The sequence below is a fragment of the Schistocerca cancellata genome, chromosome 2, assembly GCF_023864275.1.
Source record: "Schistocerca cancellata isolate TAMUIC-IGC-003103 chromosome 2, iqSchCanc2.1, whole genome shotgun sequence".
In the NCBI taxonomy this organism is placed as follows: Eukaryota; Metazoa; Arthropoda; class Insecta; order Orthoptera; family Acrididae; genus Schistocerca; species Schistocerca cancellata.
This window is the reverse complement of record NC_064627.1, coordinates 163,580,052-163,605,438: the sequence shown is the minus strand read 5'-3', so window position 1 is coordinate 163,605,438 and position 25,387 is coordinate 163,580,052. Positions and strand designations below refer to the sequence as shown.

Genomic DNA, 25,387 nt, shown 5'->3' with positions numbered 1-25,387 from the left:
TTACACATACATTTATATATTACATATGGTGGTCCAGTAGGTATATAAAAACACATGCATGTCATGCATGTTCGAATGCAATGTTGTCTCAAAATTTCAAAGCGATCAACCAACCACTTTTCAAGTTTTGCAAGCACAAACATATGCGCTCTGAATTTTTAATTATCTAGATTTTACTAAGGAAAGACTAGACCTCTGAAGTAGTAACTAACAAATTTACTTACATAAGAGTATAATCCTGCTTAAATTGTCACTTAGTGCAATATCCATGTCGTATTAGTCTGTCTATAGCAGTCAGTTTATCATGGCCATGTTCTCATTATTACTTACCCACAGCTGGTCATCTTTTCCAGGAGGAATCTTCTTTATAAAGGCCCCATAATATGTTGCAATGTTACGGTGATTTGAGTACTTTTTCAGTACGTTAATCTCCAGCTTTATCTCTTCTTCTTCATCCTGCGAGCAAAATAATCATGAAGTATTATATTTCAGATGACCACAAACACACTAAGTGTTGCTTATAAAGTGCTACAATTTAAAACATCTATTCCAGGACCGAACTGGGACAGACTGCCAACTGAATCCATGTACTATTAACAAATGTGTGTAATACGCTACCTAGTTATGATGTGGCTTTTCTTGGGAATATTCAAAAGTTACACATTTCTTCTTTCATACCCAAACCACAAACTTAGTTCAAATAGGATAACATACAAATGGGCTATTGTAGGTTTCAGAGACAGATTGTGCATGCTGCTCCTTTCAGCTTGGATTTAGGCCAAATTCAGGCTCACACTATCAGGTGAAATGTTAAAGGGAAAACAGGAACTTAAAGCAAACAGTCTTCATAACCAAACACCATCAGGAATGTTTTCAATATTGCTGCAAGCTGTGCTGCATGCTTTGTGGAGTAGAGATTAGCATTGCTGGCTGGCATGCTGCAGGTCACTAGTTCAAAACACATTACCAGCAAATATTTGTTTTAGTCATTTCTGACAGGTGCATGAAATCTGTTATGTTCGTAATGTTTGCATATTCTGGAATATCCAATGTCTGCATAAATAGCAGCACATTGTGTCCATGAGTTCAACTCTTTTCTGTCTGTACATTGGTGTCAGTAATAAACATGCTATCAGTGCTAAGTATCGTACTTCTCAGATGAGACAGCTTTTGGATTTGGATTTTATTGTAGTCACAATGTGGCACTGTTTGCTGGAGATAGCGGGTACTTTGAAAACACCTACACCACTGTGGCTCCAATTGGGCCCCAATCAGGCATTTTAAAAGGTGTCACCTGCACAAACAGGAACTGGAATGTGAGTAGTACATCATTCCCAAGCTCTGCATATTAAAGAAACCAACATAGTCCTAAACACCTGCAAATCAGTGAGACATCAGTATTTTCCGAAGATGCTGGTTAGGACACAATGAAATGACTGAAACAATTTGACTAAGTCACCTAATACAACAAGTGGGATGAAATTATGTGTCAGGCAATTATGTACTTTTGGACAGCGCATCCCAGCAATGGTGTGAGGACAATAATAGAATCTCAACAGCTGGGATAAATTCCAGGCCGAGCTGAAGAAAATATTTGGTGACAAAACACCAGCAAGTCCATTTAACACAAGAACGACAAAAGGATAGGGCCCAATGTCATGAAGAAATGACACAGTATTAAATAGCAAATGTTCTGGATTGATTGAGTTTAAAGGGTCCAAACTATGAAGTCATCAGTCCTTCCATCCAATGTGTGTCACGCTGGGAAGAGTCCTCAGAGAGGACACACACAGAAGACAAATCCTGATGAAAGCAACTCTAGCTGAGGATCAATAAAAACCAAAGGTAGAAGTAAGTAGAAGTGAGAGAGCAGTAAAAGAGTGAAGGTGGGTGATCTGCTCCACTCAGAAAGCAGATAGTGGCCCCCACGACATGTTACACAATAGGAGACGCACCCTCAGCATCCAACCAGTGTTTCCCTACCTTCATTACCAAAAGAAAAACTAGCAGTGCAGACAGGATGATAAAATCTCAGGACCGAGAATAACAACGAGACAGTAAAACAACAACACATGTAAAACAATAAGTACAATTACAAAGCTTGGAACGGCTGGACCACTGAGCAAGGGCGGCCATGGGCCCTCCCAGTTGGAGTAGGTAAAGGGGCACCCCTCCAATCCCTCAAGCAGCCAACAAGGCCTTTGTGTCCTACATTGCAAAAAGAAGTAGGAATCACTTTCACAAATAAAATATAAAACCAGAGCAGCCACTTTGGTGTCATCCACTACCACCAGAAGCAGCGTTTCAGCAAGTTGAAGGTTTCGCCGTAAGGTGGCCAAATTAGGGCAGCCCACTAGGATGTGGGTCACGATCAGAAGGGCATCTCACCAACAGTTGGGTGGATCACTCATATCGCAGGATGTGGCCAAGAGTCAGCTAAGTGTGCTCAATGTGAAGTCGACAGAATGGTAGTTTCCCTGCTCGAAGCATGAAGGGAAGACTGGCACCTGGTTGTGATCCCTTACTGCTCCAAGTTCCTTCAGAAAAACCATGACTTACCAATCTACGTTCCAAGCCTCCAAAAACTGACTGTGTAGAGTCGACCAAGCAGTCAGTTCCTATACCCCATCCCCAAAGTCCACCCACTTGGCCAACCAGTGAGCACTTTTGTTCCCTCAGATCCCCAGATAACATAGAGCCCAGACAAAGAAGACCCGTACATCTAGTGAAAATCAGAAAGGAGATCCTGAATAGCTACAACCAGCGGGTGTCAAGAGTAGCAAGGTTTGGTAGCATGAAGGCTACTCAGGGAATCACTGCCAATTAAGAACATCACACCGGTGCGAGAATGAATGATGGCCACCAATTCTGCAGTTAATACATTGCATCCATGAGGCAGGGAGTGTTGTTTACTGTACCTTGCATATGCTTAGGCACAACCAGTTCATCTGTTGGCCTTAGAACCAGCAGAGTATACCACTTCTGAACTGGAAATGCATCAATGATGGCCAGGCATTAAAAAACCATGGTGTCAACAAAGTCTTTCAGTCCAAAGGTCATGAGGAAACAGATCGGAGGATAGGGTACACACCTTGGGAGCGTACGCGATTGTTCCCTGACAAGATGACAGTATGGGAAGCTGGAGTTCAGCGCAGAGACACTGTAAATGAATTCCAACTGCGACTCTAGTCCTGAGCCTCTGTTGTGGGAGGTTGATCTTCATACCAGAAAGAAAGACACAGTAGTTTGAAACCAACGGAGTCCTAAACAGCTGCAAATCAGACCCCATTCTCTTGCATGTGGGTGGCACTGTTGGAAATACCACCATGAACTGGGGAAGAAGGTGTAGGGTGTGATGAGAAGTTCAAGAGAAAAAAAAAATCAGGAAGGGAAAAAAAAAGTTTAAGAGAAAATAAAAATGGGCCCAACACACCCCACTCATAAAGGGCAATAAGGATGTGATGACACAGTAGTTTGTTGGCCAACAAAGCAGCAAATGTGTAACCACTAGTTGAGCAGCAGTTGTGAACCCCTGATTTGTAGTGGACGGACCCCAGACTCCATGAGTGGACTGCTCATAGGTCTGGTCCGAAAGACATCGAGTCGCAAGTCAGATCCCAAAACAGTGTATCCAGTCCAACATCCACCAGGCTGAAGGTGACACTGAGCTGTAAACCAAACTTCTGTACTCACAACAGGACAGGGTCATAAATCCACAAATGTGTAGAGCCATGTGTGCCTCAGGCGTAGAGTATTAAGGTGGGACCAGCACATTCATTTAAGCTGGCGAAGCTGGGGAAACCACGTAAACTGGGCTTCAAAGACCAGTCCCAAAAATCGACAAGACTTTACAATACTGAGCAACTGGTTGCCAAGGTAGAGATCTGGTTGTGGATGGACAGTACATCAGTGACAGAAGTGCATGACATGTCTTGGCTGAAACTCAGAAGCCATGAGTGAGAGCCCCAGACTGCACATTTCCTTTGGCACCCTGCTGTCACCATTGAGCAACACCAGTGGAAGAGCAATAGTAAATGCAAAAATCATCAGCAAGCAGGGAGGGTGATTCTGCAGACCCCAAAGCTTCAAGTAGACCATTGATAGCCAACAGAAAAATGAGGAAACTCAATGCGGTGTACCATGAGACCCCATTCTCTTGCATGTGGGTGGCACTGTCAGAAATACCACCATGAACTGGGGAAGAAGGTGTAGGGTGTGATGAGAAGTTTAAGAGAAAAAAAATCAGGAAGGGAAAAAAAAGTTTAAGAGGAAAAAAGAAAAAAAAGGCCCAACACACCCCACTCATGAAGGGCAATAAGGATGTGATGATTCTACACCGTGCCAAAACCCCTTTCCTGGTCTAAGAAGACAATGATGAGGCACTGACGCCAGGAAAAGCTGACCACATATGCCAGACTAGGTGGACCAAATTGTCAGCAGTAGGCCTTAGCGAAAACTGCCCTGGGAGAGACCCAAAAGACTCCAGGACTCAGGTATCAACACAGTCACTGGTTCACCATGTTTGGGCAACTTGCAGAGAGTAATTGGGCAGTAACTGAGCTTCTCACAGGGGTGTTTAACCAGTTTCAGTACCAAGGTGATCACACATTCTTGCCACTGATATGGGAACTCATCCTCACTCCAGGTATGGCTGAAAACAGCAAGGATATGATGCTGACTATGTGCCAATAGGTATTTGAGTACTTCGCTGTGGATGCAGTCTGGCAAAGGGCTAAGCCACTGAGGAATTTCCACTCACTGAATGGAGCATTATATGGCTCCAGGTGACATATAATGAAAAGGATGTGAATTCACTCCAGTCACTATCTGAGGACACGAAATGTAGGTTGATAATTCTCAGACACAGACACTTTATCATAATGCAGAACAAAATGCCTGCTGATAGCACTGGGTCAGTGTAGACAACACTATTCAGGGAGACACCAGGTACACCTTTGGGGGACTAGTGTTAATAGAGGCATTGAAGTTTTGCCCAAACCAGGGAAGGAGGGGTACCCACTCCAATGGTAATAACATAACTTTCCCAGCTTTCTTGTTTCTGTCGTTTTATTAAGTGGCGGACTCTGGCACAGAGCCGTTTAAATGTAATGAGGTTGTCCATCAATAGATATTGCCTATGGCATTGGAGAGCCTCCACTTGGGGGTGTGCTAAGGGCAATGGCAGAGGCAAAAGCATCCCAGTCAGCATCCCAGTCAGCCCATCTGGGTGGACACCCATGTAAGTGATGCCACACTGAAGAGTGTGGGGGCACTGGTACTCAAAAGATAAAAATCGAGCTCTGAGAGTAAAGTTTTGATAATTTTACCATGACCAGCGGTCACAGTTCCACCCCTTAAAGGATTGTCAGCATTGAAGTTTGCGAAAATGAGCAAGGGTGGAGGGAGCTAAGAGATCACTGCAAACAATGCAGACACTTCACTATTGGTAGGGAGACACACATTACAAATGGTAAAATCCTGAGATGATCCCATACGAAAGGCCACAGCCTCCAAAGTCATGTCAAGTGGCGCTTGTTTGCTACAGCTAAAATCCAGAATGAATGTGTAAGCTCCACCCGACACTTTACCGTAAACAGCTTGATTCTTAAAATAGCCCCAATAGCTGTGGACGGTAGAGGTTTAGAATGCTGGGAACCTAGTTTCCTGGAGGCCAATGCAGAAAGCAGAAGAAATACCTGATAGACATCTTAGCCCAGCCAGTTGGTAGAATATACCACTACATTTCTATTGGAGGATCAATATGCACTGGTCCCAAGTTTGGTTGTGTAGGTCATCCAGTGCCACAGCGGCCACAGGAACTCCGCCTCGAGTACAGAGTCAGAACATGTGACGTTCGGCAGCATGGGGACAACAGGAACCTGCCCGTCTTGGAGTTCTTCTTTTGGTCCCTCTTCTCATGGACGGTTTCGAAGTCCGCAAGAGCTTGTCGAACCTAGTTTCACGAACACAGGAGGAATGTGAAGGTCTATAACCAACAACTTGTGGCTTCTTAAACCGTCAATAGAATCCTAAAAGGGAAGCATCCAAAGGGACCCCATCCTGGTGAGAGATGCCAGAGGAGCGGATAGCTTCTCCAGCTGAGGGTGGGGATGGACATCCCTGTTGGATGGAAGTCGACACTTCCAAAGTTGGTGCACAGAAAACAGTAGGAGGAGTGCCTCTAACCACCAGGGGGGCAATGTAGTCAAGTGGCCCCAAGGTCCCAATGTAGAAAGTAAAAAGAAAGGACACCGTCACAGGAGAGGATGATGTCATCGTAGCCATAGCAAACCTCGCCGTCACGTCTGCAGGAAGCAATCAATCATATTTCTTCTTGGCATTCTGATGTGTAAGTCAGACGAGAGTCTTGTATTTTAGGATTTTCTCTTCTCTTCAGAAAATGGTGTACTGTGGTGAACAACACTGTGCATTCCCTGTTGAGATGTACTGTAGTGTTTTTGCATCCTAATCCCACAAGCATCTGCTTATCAGACAACAGTACCCATTGTTGTTCCCTCCTGTTCTCGATGCAGCAACAATGGGACGCTGCTACATCTAGGATTGAAGGGATTTAAATATAAAAAATAAGGTCTGTGAATACAAAAAATATCTGAGAAAAGAGCCAAGGATAGATAAGGCAGAGAGCAGAGGTGCTGAAGAGGAATTTGTGCTGGTACCGACACTCAAATAAAGCTCCCATCAACTGGATACAGAAAAAGCACAATGATGGATAACCATAATGATAATGTGACAGTTGACACAGGGGGGGGGGGGGGGGGGGGGGGGGATTGGGCAGGGGGGGGGGGGGGGGGGGGCGGGTGCAGAAGGAGCACCCTGTGCCCCGTGCAACTTACATCCACATTCCTTATACACACTGGCTGATGTTACAACACAAACACACAAGTCCATATCTCAAGCACCGCATCGGAGGAGGAACATATGGCTTCACACCAGATGAATACACTATCACCTTGACCTTTCCAGGCAACTTGTTCCCCTAAATTGCTAACGGGTAGGCCCCAGTATCAACCCTATTGTCCTTTGAAATGCATAACCAATCATTCCAAATTGGCATGAAACTCGTCATTGGTCTGTGAAAGGAGGCTGTGGTGGAAGATGATACCTTGAACCATTTTGAGACTTTTATGGGAGCTGTCAGTTACAGGAACTAACTCAGCTTGCCATAGGCAGCTGCACCCACGACTGAGCAGAGGTTCTGTTTTAATCGGAACGGAACCATTTTCGAAATTGTTGCTACTTCCCCAAACCTGTCCTCAGGGTGTTCAATGAAGAATATTAGCTTTTTAGTGAAAAAGCGTCTCCATTGGTTCTAAGAACAAACCACAAATTGTAGGGAGTATTTTGTAGGGAGTATTTCTCCATCTCTCAACCTTACATACGTCCCACAGTGTAGCCAGGAAAGGAAACATTGTAAGGTCATATCCCTCTGCATTGCAGTAATCCTTTCCTTCTGAAGAAACTCATTGGGCCACGCAGCCACCAGCAGAAGAAAGTGTGATGTGCTTCATTTGTGAGTCACCCACCTTGGTGTCACCAACTCCAAAAGGGGCCTCTCCCTACAGGTACCGCACAGCCGCACCAACAGCAACCTGGCCAGTTCGTAGTCATCTGGAGTCCCTATGCCCCAGCCACAACAAGCACAAATTCATTTGGTTACGTGGGGAGTTTTCCAACTGAGGCACGTATAGTGCAATCCCTGTGTTCAAAGGACTACCACTATATAGGTACTTGACGACTCCCCCCCCCCCCCCCCCCCCCCCCCCCCCCCCCCGCCAAACAGCATGGCAACAGTGTTGAGTTTTGGCTGTTGTACTTTTGCTAGACATAGACAGTATGGGTGCAAAGAAAGACAGAAACAAAAGGTGGAACATACACAACAATGGGTGAACTTCCCTGCATGATATGCACGTCTGAAAATTTGGAAGAGGAATTCCATATCAAACCCAACAATGTCTTCTTCTTCTACTTCTGTGGTTCTACAACTCATGACGAGTTTTGGCCTCTTCAACTATTTCCTTCCATTTATACCGGCCTTTGCTAGCTTTTTCCAATTCCTGTAGCCCATTTTCCAAAGGTCTGTGACTCCATTCTCATATCTAGTTTTCAATCAACCACGTCCTCTCTGTCCATCTGGCTTTCCTTATAAAATCTTTTTTGCTATTTCCATATTATTCACTTGTGCCAAGTGTCCAACCCACCCCAGCATAGATGACCTCAAAATTCTTCTAACAGGCCGATCTCTGTAGATGTCATATGACTCATGGTTATGAAAGTCAAACCCAACAAAAGGGTCTACACATAAGGAGCAGTCAAATGAACACCAAACACCCACCATAGTACGTAGTCCGTGTAACAGTTGGCTCCACTGTTTTCTTTTCGATACTGTCACAGCAGTGTAGGGGAACGACATAGTGCCATGTCATCACAGGTCCAGACAGTTCTTGTTTTACGACCTTGGCTTTTGGCGGACTGGTCTAGTGTGTTCATCCACCTGTTGGCAGGGTGGCAAGCAAAGAAGAGTAGAGATGTGTGATTTGTTTTCTGGTGGCTGAGGCCACTGGAGTGGACAAAATTCGTCATTGCATGTCTGCTGTGTATGGTGGACACTGTATGTCCCTAATGTGTGTAAATAGCTGGCAGAGAAGGCTGGCTGAGAAAGTCGCACATCACTGGGAGATGATCCATACCCAAGACATGCTTACTGAGCTATGGACCTTAATGCAATCCCTAAATGTAATGGACAGCAAAGCCAACAGTGGTAACATCCCACATCCCATGTCACCCACCACAGAGATCCAAAGCTGTTTACCAACTTCTAGCAATGTTATGAAGAGCTCCTCCTTCAACAACAGAGGTCCTCTGCTTGTTGAGTTCCTCCAGCACGAAACCACAATAAATGGGCATCACTAACAACACGCTGCAAAAACTGCCTAGTGCCCTAAGTCAAAACACCCATGAATGCTGTCAGACAGAATCATCCCAATTGCATGATAATGTTAACTCCCACACTTACAGTTGGCTTCAGTTATTTAGTTGGGAAACACTGTAATATCCTCCGTAGAGCCCAGATTTTTCACCATATGATTTTCATATCCTTCAGTCTGACAAGGATGTGCAAGAGCAGGTGCAGTTGTGCATCTGTCAGTAGCTGACTGCAAAATATGAAGCAGAAATTGAGAGTCTCGTCTCCCAGTGGGGTAAACATCATAATAAGTGTGGTGATTATTTTTGAATGGCCCCATTGTGGTGGGAGCTCTGTTTTCATTTGACTCACAATTGAAGATGAAAAGTTGTATAAAGCACTGGATGAGAGAAAAACAAGTGTCCAAAATCATAAACCAAATCCAAGCATGATCGAAATAAGACAGATCGCTGGGACCTCGTGGTAGTCAAGCACGTAATCAAAAAAAAGATGTGAGCCCCTACCTCACACTGTGAATCGAAATATGACAGAAGCTGGCAAAATTTCACACTAAACAAAAGGAGCCGCAGAAGACTTGTACAAAGTCCTTTCAGTAAAGCATATTAAAAAAAACAGAGGAATTCATTAAGTGGTACCAGTGCACCAAGGAAATGCAACAGAACAGAGCCGATGATCAATTCCCAAATTTGGTCCCTATGGCAGTTGTGGAAGACTATGATAACTTACAAGCCAAGTAGCACGTCACGAGATACAGCAGTTTATGGCAGCCATCATTCTGCATCATTCTGCGACATGGGGCCCTTTGTGTGGTCATTTATGATCATGGAGAAGTTTTTCAGTTAAGACTATTAGCAGAGTAATTTTGCATTACATCATTAGCCATATGATGACAACTGCCTACCACCCATAGACAAATGGCCTCTCACAATGCTTTGATAAGACATTGCCAGATATGCTCACAATGTAAATTAATGTTGAACGGAGAGTTTGGGATACAATACTCTCTATGGTGGCATTCACATGTAACACATTGAGGCAAGGCACTACAGGCTCACATCATTCTTTCTGTTCCACAGTCATGAATCTGAAACAATAATCAGTACAGTGGTCATGTTTCATCCGGATGATACTAATTATGACTACGTAAAACACCTCATCCTGAGATCCAAAGCACAGCAGCTGGCTTGCTTATGGTCCTTGGACAGTCAGGAGAAGGACCGAGAGCTTTACTACACCAAGCAGCAGCTCATGACATACAGTACATGAGACTCGGTATGGGCTTCTATGCCTGTGCAGAAAGCTGAACTATCAGAAAAGTTACTAAAGTGCTACCTTCTGCCATATCATATTCTTCGTTGCTTGTTGGATGTTACAAATGTAATCAAAGATTATGATCCTTCATCAAGAAGACAAAACTGCAGAGATGTCGTCAATGTACTCCATATGAAGCCCTAGTATATTCCTGAGACGCACATTGATAATGGGAAAGGGGAAGGCTTCTCATTCAAGGAAACTGAATACCTGCTCGATAACTGAAACTCCAACATGAAGAGCCACCTTCAATGCTCATCGTAGTGAAGAGGGTGTGGCAACATCACAAGAATGTGGGGCACCTTCAGTGGACACCTGACAAGATACAGATACAAGATGCTGTAGTTAGCTCTAATGGGTCACTGTTTCACCAGGAAAGGGTACAATGTCAAGAGCTGCACTGCATTTCTTGTGGAGAAGTGGTTAGTGGCACTGGCTGGTGTGCTACAGATGACTTGATGCTAGTTATGATGTGACAATATTAACTAGCATTTGACCATGACAACTTCTATTAATTTTGTGTAAACAAATTAGAGACAACAACCATTTCCCAGCCACAGGATGTAGATGAGTAGTAAGAAAACAAACCAATGAGTGCATAACTGGTAAGTTTAGAAAAACCATTATAAATATAAACTAAATGAATCGCTGTCAAGGGCGTGTAACCTCAGAACACAACTGCATTATGGCAATCATGAAAGCAAACAACCGTTGCCCGATTATTATATTAAGCATATAATAATAATAATCAATTAAAATATTCAACACCTTATGTGAACACCATTCTTTCATCTGAAAAACACTCCAAAATGGTGATACTAATTTTAACATTTTGATTCATGTTTCTGGGTATGTGCTGGTAAACGTCCTCTATTTGAAACAAAAAACAAATGACGTATTCCAATGTGCAACATGTCATTTCTGAGGCATACAGCAATGATGATAAATTTACCACTGCTTTCTATCGGATGAAAAGTAGAGAAAAGATATGTATGAACTACTCCTCAGTGCACAAGAATTGGGCTAGGAAAGCCAGTGAACTTCGGTAAATTCATCAACTTTGAAATTCAGCAGACAGGGGAATGAGATAATATTTCTAAAAATGAAGTACATTTTTGTACTGTTTCATTATTCTCCATTTTAAACTTACAAGTACTGTAATAGTGCAGCCACTTTCACTGAGTTACCACGAGCGGCCGTGGAGAAGGAAGGGGCCGAACTCCCTGGGATGAGCCCCGGGTCCAGTCATTCTGTAAGAACGCAGAGGGAAGCCAGGCCGACGTCCTCACCTCGCTCAAGAAGTGACACGATGCAAAAGGCCCGTCTGACAACAAGAAGCATGCCAAGAGCTGATGGACACCTGCAGCCATTAGGTCAGAATGCCAAGAATGTATTCGTGAAAGCATCTCAGTTCTTCTGGCCTTGCGGCAGTCATGTTACCTGCCTTAGAAAACAGGGACGTGCCAACATTTCCAGCACCCCATGGGCACAGGGAGGAGCATGCAGAAAAAGCGGGGAATCAGCGCAGGGAGGCGTGTGAAAGAAACCAGCATTCTTAAGACAATGTTTTCCTCGATGATGAGGACATTCCTTGTAAATGATGGACGCCAGCAGATTTTGAGATGGAGCACAAACATGAGTCTGTCCAGGGCTCATGCAGAGAGAGTGGTTATAAAGAAGTGTGGTGTAGTTGCTTTACCAAAAGCCTCAGAATGCAGGAAAACATCTCAAGAATGTGAAATCGTGAGAAAGATGCAAATTCTCAAGGCACACGCATGCCCACGCCAGATAGAAAATTTCCACCCTGCATGGAGAGGTGTGGCAATGAAATGGCGATCTGTCATTGAGCTACATTGAAAATTTCGTCCACCAATGACAACGCACGGAATGGACTGTGTCTTGAAAGGAAAATATACGATGGACATCAACAAAAGCAAAATGAGGATAATGGAATGTAGTCAAATTAAGTCGGGTGATGCTGAGAGAATTTGATTAGGAAATGAGACACTTAAAGTAGTAAAGGAATTTTGCTATTTGGGGAGCAAAATAACTCATGATGGTCAAAATAGAGAGGATATAAAATGTAAACTGGCAATGGCAAGGAAAGCGTTTTTTAAGAAGAGAAATTTGTTAACATCGAGTATAGATTTAAGTATCAGGAAGTCATTTCTGAAAGTATTTGTATGGAGTGTAGCCATGTATGGAAGTGAAACATGGACAATAAATAGTTTGGACAAGAAGAGAATAGAAGCTTTCGAAATGTGGTGCTACAGAAGAATGCTGAAGATTAGATGGGTAGATCACATAACTAATGAGGAGGTATTGAATAGAATTGGGGAGGAGTTTGTGGCACAACTTGACAAGAAGAAGGGACCAGTTGGTAGGACATGTTCTGAGGCATCAAGGGATCACAAATTTAGCATTGGAGGGCAGCGTGGAGGGTAAAAATCGTAGAGGGAGACCGAGAGATGAATACACTAAGCAGATTCAGAAGGATGTAAGTTGCAGTAAGTACTGGGAGATTATGAAGCTTGCACAGGATAGAGTAGCATGGAGAGCTGCATCAAACCAGTCTCAGGACTGAAGACCACAACAACAACAATGACAACACTGAAACGAATGATGATTCAAAGAGGAGTTGAGCTGAGAGAGGGATGAGAAGCGAAAAAGGGGGAGTCGTGGAAACACTGCCGAAGCGAGAGGATATGGGCGCTCTTCCACCCTGTATGAACATCTGCCTTCCGAAGCCGTGACAGCACCACTTCAGCCACGCAACTAACAATGGGCAGACAACATGGAGATCGTATCTGCAACCCGCCGCGACTGCTGATGAGGGCTGCTGACACTCACAGCACAGCTCCGAGGCGACATGCCACACCGACACAGCGCCTGCCTCCGACAGCGCTACACGAATATCGATAATGAATAATGGTGAGATGATTTGCCCCCTCCTCCATCCCCTTAATAACTGAGTCGTGTCCACGCCCGCTCAAATCAGCACTGAGATTTATAATTTTGTTTTGGTATGTATAAACAGCACAATAAAAACAAATACATTTCTTTCATGTTTTGATCATACATCCAATCGTTTACATTCATACATTAACCCCTTAATTATGAACCATTTGTGCTTTATTTCATTTAATTTACAATTTTGGTGCCCAATGTGGGGCCACATGATTGGTAATTTTCATGGTAATGGAATACTAATTCTGAGTCCAAATTACTTGCTTTAAATGGCCAGATCTGACATGTGTAAATTATGCATAAATAGTGGGAAACATATCTAGCTTATTCATATTACTTTTACACATGTTTATTCAAAAAATATCAACCCATACCTGGCCAGCACTGAACAATATTTTCTCTGTCCTACAAATGCTTAAAAATCAGTTACAGCACTTATAACATACATCTAAGATGATCACAGAACCATGCGAAGTAAAGCTATTGTGGCAGACCATACTCTTTATTTTGGTAGTACTCACTTCAGTGACATCCATAACTTTGATGGCTGCCAGCTGACCAGTCTTTGTATGGCGCCCCTAGAAGAGAAAATAAATCAGAATGAAGCAAACTGCGCACAGATAGACAGAGGAATATAAAATTGTCCAGACTGTTTTAACATAAAAGTACACCTGACTCATTCAGGTGAGATTCAAGGCAAACAAGACAAAATAATGCTGTCATTAACAGTTCCATGAGCCTATAAGGGGGCACTCTCATAACTAATGTCAATTCATTCATCTAAACATGGGAAGTCAGAAAAGCACAGTAATATGGCCAACAACACTATTGCAGATCTTACACTAGCTGTGACACACTGCCCCACTTGGTTGCTTTTACTGTTCCTGTTCAGCATCTTATCACATGTTTTGAAATCAGCCTCCTTCATGAGAAAATCTTAGTAACGTTTCCAAACTGCCTTTAGATGAACCCGATTTCGATGGCAATGGTGTTATTGCTGTTAGACTTCTGCCAAACACAACTTAGCCTGAAATTACAATGAAATGAACACCCTTAGCTACAGGCGTTGACATACGTCAACGGGGACAGATGAAAATGTGTGCCCTGACCAGGACTCGAACCCGGGATCTCCTGCTTAGATGGCAGATGCTCTATCCATCTGAGCCACCGAGGACACAGAGGATAGCACGACTGCAGGGATTTATCTCTGGCACGCCTCCCGCGAAACCCACATTCTTAACATATTGCCCCGCACTACATTTGTAGTGCCCCCGCCCATTATACTCATTACTCGCGGCGCGTTGCCGATTCCCATAAGAGTTCGGGCACTGTTTGTGCATTCGTGAAGAAGAAGAAGATGGTCAAGTGGCTGGTGAGCCTTAACGATATATTTACTAAGATGGTATCTGTTCTTTCGGACATGCCTGCTTGTAAAATATGAATTGTAAAATGTTACCTTCTCATAATCTGCAATTTTTGTAATTTTTTAAATAACTAAATCGCTATGTCTGGATAGTAGAGCAGAGCTGCTATCAACCTTAAGTTTGCTTTGAACACCACAATTATTTATTGGGCACAGTCCTATTGGAAGTGGTAACGCCGTGAACTTCCTCCAACCTTTGAATTGAATTACCCAGCCAATTACGGTGGTACCTGCAATCATATGGGTATCTACAGCTGAATGTATCAAATCACAATGGCTCTCAGCACCATTTTTCACATTAATAAACATTTGCAGGGGTGAAAAAAGTGATAAATGAAATAAAAATTCTAGAACTGATCTAGGATTCAGACCATGATCTTCAGACCTGTACAAAGTTGAGCTAATTTTTATTCATGTGTTGCTTTAAATTAACTGTTGCAGTTTGAAACCTGTGAATGTTTCCTAAATTTAAACATTCATGAGACTCTGTATTCATTAATTTATTAACTGTATATTTTGTTTGTTTATTTATTTGTTTAAAACATGACCTATTACATATTATTTTTAATTCTACACATATTGTGTGTGTGTGTGTGTGTGTGTGTGTGTGTGTGTGTGTGTGTGTGGAGGCGCGAGCATGCACACGCGCACATGTGCATTATGTGTATACGATGATGACGATGAGAAGGGAGAGAGTGAAACCCAGTGCCGGAACTTAACCTATTTCTCGCGACTAATACCAAGGTGGCTGCCAAGCTAGACGTTCCCAGCCAATGGACCACCATCAACAGTATCACATGGCTTCACTTCATGACACACTGTGGAGAGGTTTGGTATTTAAACCAGGGTGTTGGCGCAAAGTCTGGTGATCAGGAACTTTATGCCACCACCTCTCCTCCCCTTGCCAGACAAATACTGGCAGTGAAAATTTTTTCCACCACCAGGAATCAAACTGGCTTATCCCCGGGTTGAGCACATCACATAAGCATGTGGTGTGTGTGTGTGTGTGTGTGTGTGTGTGTGTGTGTGTGTGTGTGTGTGTGTAAAAAGAAACCTGTAAAAATTTAACTTCCTTGAGCTCTAAGTGTGACTGGAATACTTTTGCCTTCCCCTCAGCAGAGAACTAGTTCACTAGGAATCTGGAGTTTAATGGTAATTCAAACAAAACCCCTTTCTACATAATACGAGGCCACTGACGAAAACAGCATTTAGAGCCACAAAATATAGAAAGTAGGGTTGACTGGAAATCAAGCGCTTAAGTTTTGAACTTCTAGTCTGACACTCTCAGAGCCTTATTGCGTTTGAAAACATAATTTCGAGGGTGAGATGAAAAAAGAGAGACGACTTGGCGCACCGCGGAATGAGCTACTCAATCGACACAGCACGGTATACGTCGCAGTTCGGATTGTCTCAATCCGCGTTGTGTGGCAAGGCCGATGGCTTCTTGGCCTCTGGCTGGAACGGGTCTTAAGGTGGACGTGCATCTACAGCCGGAAGGACGCCGAAGGTCGATACGCTGGCGCGTCGGCCTTGAACTTGCCGGCCCGCACCTGTCGGCGGCAAGTGCTATACCACTCGTCGCTGAACACAGTCCGTAAACTTCCGCGTGTTTTGTTGCAGACGCCGTTGTGGGCTAGTGGGAACCGAGATGTTGAGGGGCCAAATCCCCGCCAGACCACGAAAATTTTCCGTCTGCTTTTCTTTCATCTAGCCTTCACCTAAAGTTATTTGTAAAAAATGACAATACAATTATGGACTAGTCCACGGTATTCTGCTCGACAACATTTGAATTGAAGACTTGCTGGTTGATTGCCTTCGCCGGTCGCTTCTGGGGTTTCAATAGTACATTACACGTACAGATTACGAAGAATATTCTAGAACACGTGACTGTGTATTAATTGAATATAAATACAAAAAACTGCGACCAGTCGATTTTGAAATATTTGTTGATGCCCATATTGTAGTTCAAACAATGAAAAACACAATCTGCCAAGTACAACATGGCCGAATGTAGAAGCTGACATATTGAGACGAAAGTGAATCATGGTTAAAAAGCACAAAACAAAAGCATCTCAGATAACGCCTCAGATAAACACTCACCTACAAGAAAATGAATCAGAAAAAGTTGGACAGTGTGAAATGCAAGCGACTGTCTTTCATGGTGTAGTGCCTATTTTATAAACAATAATTAACCATGCAGTTACGAAGAAATTAGCACCGCGAGCATACAAACTGGACAGAACAACAACGACTGAATATCATCCGGTCATTCAAATCTTCGCTGACATTGATCTCGACCAATGGAGTCAGTAAATAGGATAGAATGCTCCAGATTTTTGAGTGTACTAGTTGATGAAAACTTGAGCTGGAAGAAGCACACTACTGAGCTTCTCGTGTAACTGCTAATCTTGGAAACAGACGTATCACCCTTCTGACATATTTTGCGTATTTCCACTCATTAATGTCTTATGGAATAATTTTCTTGGGTAACTCATCACTTAGAAAGAAAGTGCTGATTGCACAAACAGGACGTTATGTAGGTATGTCATCAAGGAGTTGGGCATTGTAGCCGCGCCGTCACAATGCATATATTCGCTAATGAAATTCGTCATAAATAATCCATCACAATTTAGCAAGAACGGTGATGTCCATATCGACAACACTAGATGACCTTAGTTACCACTGTTAAAGCTGTCAGTAGCTCAGAAATGAGTTTGATGCGCAGCAATAAAATTTTTTGATCTTTTGTCCAGGAACATTATGTGTGTGACAGGTAGCGAAGCAAAATGGCTCTGATCACTATGCGACTTAACTTCTGAGGTCATCAGTCGCCTAGAACTTAGAACTAATTAAACCTAACCAACCTGAGGACATCACACACATCCATGACCGAGGCAGGATTCGAACCTGCGACCGTAGCGGTCGCTCGGTTCCAGACTGTAGCGCCTAGAACCGCTCGGCCACTCCGGCCGGCCTGTTCATTTAACATTAATCATGTATACATATCCTGCAAACTGACTCGTTGCACATCATTTCCATAAAAGAATCGTTCAAATGATCCATGGAACACGTAACTAAATAACTAACGAACTAACTAACTTGGGAGAACGTCAACAGAAGTCTGTCATATTAAGTGTGTCCATCCTGCAAGGTGTCATAATAAAGGTTTAGTAATTATGTGGGGTGCGACGATGCACCATGGTCTAGCCACACGTGTTGACCACGGGCGGGTAACTGGGTGCGATTATGAGGACGACAACAGTCTCACATTGGTGTTAACTCGGTTCCATGGTGAGTGACCTTCCAGAGCTGTCCGAGGTTCATTTAATGAACACAATGACCACGAACTTCACCTCACGTTGCCGTTTTACACCCCTGATCTGAATGTAAATGAACCTTGCTGGAGTACTTTGGAGGTCAAGCTGCACAGTCGGTAGCTTGCTTCATGAACACTGAATTAGTGACCTCCTTACTGAAGGATTAAGTATGTATCCCTTTGACTCTTGTGGTGGGATTTCTATCTATCATCTCACATCGAGAACTGGAATTCATACAAAAGGAGAGCCAACACCCAATTAATACAAATTTCTCTTTTTTCACGTATTATTGCGTCCAGTCCCAGAAAGTTTGCGCATTGCAGCCAACACAGTGATGCTGCCCTTGAATAGTACATTGTCTCATTAGACTTTACTATTTGAGATATCGTAATGATTTATCGAATTACCAGAGGGAAAGGTACTTTAAACGCACATTGCTTCGCCACAGACGAATCCCAATGCCTGTCGTGAACGCTCCCTTTCAATCTGTACACGCCGCAAGCGTGTCCCTGAGGAACTGCAGTGGTACTGCTGGCGGCGCGCTAGTGATTGGCAGAAGCCTGTTCACACGCTCCCGGAGGACCTGTGACAATCACCGTAGACCGTGAGCACAGGCACCAGACGCGTACAGCTAACGGTGCAAATGTTGCATTGGTCCCGCAGCCATGAGAACTCTGAGAACGGCCACGCATGCATAAACAAGCATTCTGTCCATTTCCGTCAATGGCTTTTGAGGCATACATGCTACCGAACAAGCACGAAACACGTTGCGTGCAATGGGGCTGCGAGTCCACTAACTCAATATGAGGCGAAACGCAGTTAAGGAACAAATTTAGCACAGAAAAATTGGCCTTTTCAAGTGCTGCATGCATTTAATTTGCAACACATAAACGGGCTCTCGAAACTGTAGACGATAAATTACCAGTTTTTTTAATAATTAGTTTAACTCTCAATGAAGACGGCTGAATCAAATTAGTGCCAAAATGTAAGCTTCACGCGAGGAAACAAAAAAGTTCTTTATGTTGATGAAGTAAATGAATATTTTTCACGTCAGTCTCACTCTCACAGCTTTAACTGAGATTTTAAGAATCAAGAAATAAATGTTAAGCGCTTGTATTTCGACGTCGAAAATCAAGCAGCGAGTTTCTATAACATCAGCACTTACCTAACAAGTATTTAAAGCTGGTATACTAAGTAAATTTTACTTTTGTTTTAAAATCTCCTTCAAGAAATTAGTATGTATTTTGCAAACACCGATCGTGTGAAACTCTGATCGCCCTTTTGTTCACGAGTACCAGATTGCAACAGGCAGCGGCGCCTACGCTGACGTGTTCCTTGACTTCGGAAGGCATTCGTAACAGTTCCCCAGTCCTCTCATGAACAAAATACGAGCGTATGTAATATCAGATCAGCCTGGTCACTGGACTGTGGGTTTCCAGCAGAGGGAACTTAGAATGTCGTCCTTAAACCGAGTTATTCAATCGTACAGCAGCTCCGGGCGTATTAACAAGAGGTTTTACAGGACCAGTACTGTTTGCAGCAGGTGTTTTCAAACTGTGAGTCACGGCTCCCGTTACATTAGGGGAGAAAATAATCTTGACTGTGGATTCATAAAAGCGATTTCGTTAATCTGTTTTCTCGGTAAGAGAACAACGTGCGCGCCATCAGTGATAAGCGGGCAGGAAAGTAGTGTTGTTACTATGTAAGCGTGGCAGACGGCAGCTGAATCGTACTACGTGCCTGTTTTTATTCACTACCAATCAGTTTGAAGGTTAATTCTGTTGTGATGTTGTTTCTCCTTCAACATGGACAAATTTTTAAATGTTTCTCCTTCAGCATGGACAAACTTTTAAATGTAAGTCCATATCGTGATATTTCAAATTTATAATGCAGTTCTAACGGCGTGAATAGACGAAAATGCAGGAAGTACGATGGCAATGACTTGAATTTAGGCTGCACATGTACGAGGTGCATTCAAGTTCTAAGGCCTCCGATTTTTTTTCTAATTAACTACTCACCCGAAATCGATGAAACTGGCGTTACTTCTCGACGTAATAGCCCTGCAGACGTACACATTTTTCACAACGCTGACGCCATGATTCCATGGTAGCGGCGAAGGCTTCTTTAGGAGTCTGTTTTGACCACTGGAAAATCGCTGAGGCAATAGCAGCACGGCTGGTGAATGTGCGGCCACGGAGAGTGTCTTTCATTGTTGGAAAAAGCCAAAGTCACTAGGAGCCAGGTCAGGTGAGTAGGGAGCATGAGGAATCACTTCAAAGTTATCACGAAGAAACTGTTGCGTAACGTTAGCTCGATGTGCGGGTGCGCTGTCTTTGTGAAACAGCACACGCGCAGCCCTTCCCGGACGTTTTTGTTGCAGTACAGGAAGGAATTTGTTCTTCAAAACATTTTCGTAGGATGCACCTGTTACCGTAGTGCCCTTTGGAACGCAATGGGTAAGGATTACGCCCTCGCTGTCCCAGAACATGGACACCATTTTTTCAGCACTGGCGGATACTCGAAATTTTTTTGGCGGCGGTGAATCTGGCGCTTTGTTTCTGGATTGAAAAATGGCATCCACGTCTCATCCATTGTCACAACCGACGAAAAGAAAGTCCCATTCATGCTGTCGTTGCGCGTCAACATTGCTCGGCAACATGCCACACGGGCAGCCGTGTGGTCGTCCGTCAGCATTCGTGGCACCCACCTGGATGACACTTTTCGCATTTTCAGGTCGTCATGCAGGATTGTGTGCACAGAACCCATAGAAATGCCAACTCTGGAGGCGATCTGTTCAACAGTCATTCGGCGATCCCCCAAAACAATTCTCTCCACTTTCTCGATCGTGTCGTCAGACTAGCTTGTGCGAGCCCGAGGTTGTTTCAGTTTGTTGTCACACAATGTTCTGCCTTAATTAAACTGTCGCACCCACGAACACACTTTTGACACATCGATAACTCCATCACCACATGTCTCCTTCAACTGTCGATGAATTTCAATTGGTTTCACACCACGCAAATTCAGAAAACGAATGATTGCACGCTGTTCAAGTAAGGAAAACGTCGCCATTTTAAGTATTTAAAACAGTTATCATTCTCGCTGCTGGCGGTAAAATTCCATCTGCCGTACGGTGCTGCCATCTCTGGGACGTATTGACAATGAACGCGGCCTCATTTTAAAACAATGCGCATGTTTCTATCTCTTTCCAGTCCAGAGAAAAAAAATCGGAGGCCTTAGAACTTGAATGCACCTCGTACTACTGCAGAAAATAAAGAACGACCACAATCTGTCATTTGTTTTAAAGTCATAGCTATTATTCGCGTTAGGAGACAAATACAATTCGTGGTAAATACCATTACAAACAAATGCAAAAAACAATTAGTAACCTTGAGCTGTACATCTCGGTCATCACTCTCTCACATATTATTCAGGATGGCTTCGAAACCCGGAAAATTAACGGAGTACCTTTTATGGACCTGACGGCTGCTTAATGACAGTGTCAACCATCGTCAACTGTCACATAAATTCTACGGGTTCACGAAAGATTACGGTTTCACCAAACCGCAGAACGAAAAATTTATGTGGACTTACAGGGTCAGCGTAGCCGGTGGAGATGTCAAAGAAATGGCACACCACAAGGAAGTGTACTTTCACCAATAATATTTAACATCTATACCAATGACCAACCGCTTCCGACGAGCAAAAGGAGTTCCCTTTATGCCGATTATCTGGCAATAGCGAATCAGTGGGAAACCATTGAAGATGCTGAAGCTAAACTGACAGACGAATTGAGGGAGCTCTCTACTAACCGACATCGTCCAAACCCAGCTAAAACACAACTGCATGCATCCGCAGCTCGTGGTCTAGTGGCTAGCATTGCTGCCTTTGGATCACGAGGTCTCGGGTTCGATTGCTGGTCGGGTTGGAGATTTTCTCTGCCCGGGGACTGGGTGTTTGTGTTGTTATCATTTCATCATCACCATCATCATCATCATCATCATCATCATCATCATCATCATCATCATCATCATCATCATTCGTGGCAGTGGCTCGATTGGACTGTGGTAAAACTTGGGACTTCGTACGGGCGCTGATGACCGCGCAGTTGAGCGCCCCACAAACCAATCATCACAACTGTGTGCGTTTCATCTTAAGCACAATCGGGCACGTAGGAAACTTCACATCGGATGGCAAGGCATACAGTTAAATAAATATGATCTACAAACAGCATTGCGAGAGAGTATGAAGGTGGAAGCTAGAAATAGTATACTTCACAAGATCACTGATAGCACGAGGCGCTCTCTACCACAAGCACTGAGAACATAGCCACTAACAACATGCTTCAGTGGCGCATAGTGTACGTGCCCAGGCTGGTACAAAGCTAAGCACACAAAAACAGCTGACAAGGCGAACAAGACGATATACGAAACCTGTAGGCTTATTACAGGTTTTCTGAAAGTTACGCCACTTGTAACTCGAGTTATTCTCAACAAATGAGCGTTGATAGGTAGCTGAGCATGTCTCCCTAATTCATTTACAGTAACTTTCGCTGACTCACGTGGGAATGTCTTGAAAATGGAGTATGAATTCAAGAATGAACTTTACTCTTACCTTGCTGAAGACAAACATTTGAATGGTGAGAAATTAGTACACAGTTTTTTTTCTGAAAGTCGGTTATATCTGTAACATCTTTGAAAAACTCAATTCATTTCATGTATCCCTTCAAGTTAAGACCAACGTTTTCCAACCGACAGACAAAATTTCAGCCTCTGGAAGAAAAATATGAATGGTAAAGATACACATTACGATTTCCTTGTTCTTCATACGGTTTTAGAAGAGAATTACTTTCAGCTGAGTTAAGAATTGAAATCTGTGTTTGTCGATCATCTAACTGAACTCACTGACTGCTTGCTGCAGCTGTTTCCAGAAAAAGGTCGTTCAACACTACTTAAAGATTCTTTCAGTACAGAACTTTTGTCAACAGTTTCCACTGAAGAACACGAGCAATTTATTGATACGCCATACTGAAATCGATGTTTTCTAATCACTGCTTGAGCTTTTGAACTTTGTAAAACAGGAGTATTCGTAAGTTGGTAACAAGACCCTATGAGTTTCGATGCTTTTGCAACTTCCTTCGTAAGTGAGATAAGTTTTTCAGCCCTAGCAGTCATCAACACGAAATCCAGATTGCGAATCAATGTTGAAAAAGAGATGAAAGTCGCAATTTTCAATTCTGTGGCCACATTTGAAGAACTGATGATGCAGAAAAAAGTTCAATCTTCTCACATATTTCGTTGTAAGAATAAGATACAAGAACATTAAAAATCGACTAAAACGTGTTACATCAAAAGTTAATAAAGGAATAAATATGCTAAATCAGGTTTTTCGAAACTTAAGTTTATTTACCCCACACTTAAAGTCAGATGTTATGTGCGAAAGGAGCGGCGTGAGTTTATGTTCAGGCCAAGGGAGCCGTGGACCTAAAAGTTTGAAACAACTGGTTTACAGTATATATAAATGGACTAGCGGATAACGTCGGCAACTGCACAAGACTGTTAGCGTATGACGCTGCTGCATGCAGGTACGCTGTAACGTCGGAAAACTCTAAGTAAATGGAGGAAGACCTGCAGAGGCTCGACACTTGGTGTAGGGAATGGCAGCTGACGACTGCCGAACATTAGCTGAAAACAGTAACATTCGTTAAATATCTGGAAGGACGCATACGGTGCTACTGAAAGTAGAACGACCTCATAAATCCCTCTATAGGAAAGGCAACTGCCCGACGGATTCATTGAAAGAATCCAAATGATGTGGATCCGCCCATGAAGGATTTAATTTTGACCCTTGTTCCAATTATAATTAATTATTTCACTTCTGATTGGTAACCTTCCCAGGTAAGATAGATGGAATAAGTAAAAGAGATGAGCAGTGCGTTTCTTCACAAATTGATTTGGAAAGCATGAAAATGTGACGGATATGCTCATCCAATTCCATTGGCAGACGCTGCAAAAAAAGGTGTTGCCCATCACGATGTGCATTTCTGCGGAAACTTCTAAGAGTCTTCCTCCTACATATACATCACGAAAAGACGCTGAAGTTACACTACCGGCCATTAAAATTGCTACACTAAGAAGAAATGCAGATGATTAACGGGTATTCATTGGACAAATATATTATACTAGAACTGACATGTGATTACATTTTCACGCCATTTGAGTGCATACATCCTGAGAAATCAGTACCCAGAACAACCACGTCTGGCCGTAATAACGGCCTTGATACGCCTGGGCATTGAGTCAAACAGAGCTTGGATGGCGTGTACAGGTACAGCTGCCCATGCAACACGATACCACAGTTCATCAAGAGTAGTGACTCGCGTATTGTGACGAGCCAGTTGCTCGACCACCATTTTCAGTTGGTGAGAGATCTGGAGAATGTGTTGGCCAGGGCATCAGTCGAACATTTTCTGTATCCAGAAAGGCCCGTACAGGACCTGCAACATGCGGTCGTGCATTATCCTGCTGAAATGTAGGGTATCGCAGGGATCGAATGAAGGGTAGAGCCACGGGTCGTAACACATCTGAAATGTAATGTCCACTGTTCAAAGTGCCGCCAATGCGAACAACAGGTGACCGAGACGTGTAACCAATGGCACCCCATACCATCACGCCGGGTGATACGCCAGTGCGGCGATGACGAATACACGCTTCCAATGTGCGTGCATCGCGATGTCGCCAAACACGGATGCGACAATCATGATGCTGTAAACAGAATCTGGAGGTTCGTCGTTGAGTACACCATCGCAGGCGCTCCTGTCTGTGATGCAGCGTCAAGGGTAACCGCAGCCATGGTCTCCGAGCCGATGGTCCATGCTGCTGCAAACGACGTCGAACTGTTCGTGCAGATGGTTGTTGTCTTGCAAACGTCCCCATCTGTCGACTCAGGGATCGAGACGTGGCTGCACGATCCGTTACAGCCATGCGGATAAGATGCCTGTCATCTCGACTGCTAGTGATACGAGGCCGTTGGGATCCAGCACGGCGTTCCGTATTGCCCCCCTGAACCCACCGATTCCATACTCTGCTAACATTCATTGGATCTCGACCAACGCGAGCAGCAATGTCGCGATACGATAAACCGCAATCGCTATAGGATACAATCCGAGCTTTATCAAAGTCGGAAACGTGATGGTACGTATTTCTCCTCCTTACACAAGGCATCACAACGACGTTTCACCAGGCAACGCCGGTCAACTGCAGTTTGTGTATGAGAAATCGTTTGGAAACTTTCCTCATGTCAGCACGTTGTAGGTGTCGCCACCGACGCCAACCTTGGGTGAATGCTCTGCAAAGCTAATCATTTGCATATCACACCACTTTCTTCCTGTCGGTTAAATTTCGCGTCTGTAACACGTCATTTTCTTAG

At 43.6% G+C, this 25,387-nt stretch overlaps 1 protein-coding gene across 3 annotated transcripts in view; it reads right to left on the bottom strand.

Moving 5' to 3' along the window:
* The window catches only part of LOC126161451 (serine/threonine-protein kinase mig-15), a 327,531-nt gene that overhangs the window by 196,490 nt on the left and 105,654 nt on the right, over positions 1-25,387 (bottom strand). For all 3 annotated transcript variants that reach the window (XM_049917269.1, XM_049917270.1, XM_049917271.1), the window contains exons 3-4: positions 13,744-13,800; positions 331-456 (exon numbers count right to left, since the gene is read on the bottom strand). In XM_049917269.1, the coding sequence (XP_049773226.1) occupies positions 331-456; positions 13,744-13,800 (183 nt within the window). The remainder of the gene's footprint in view (positions 1-330; positions 457-13,743; positions 13,801-25,387) is intronic.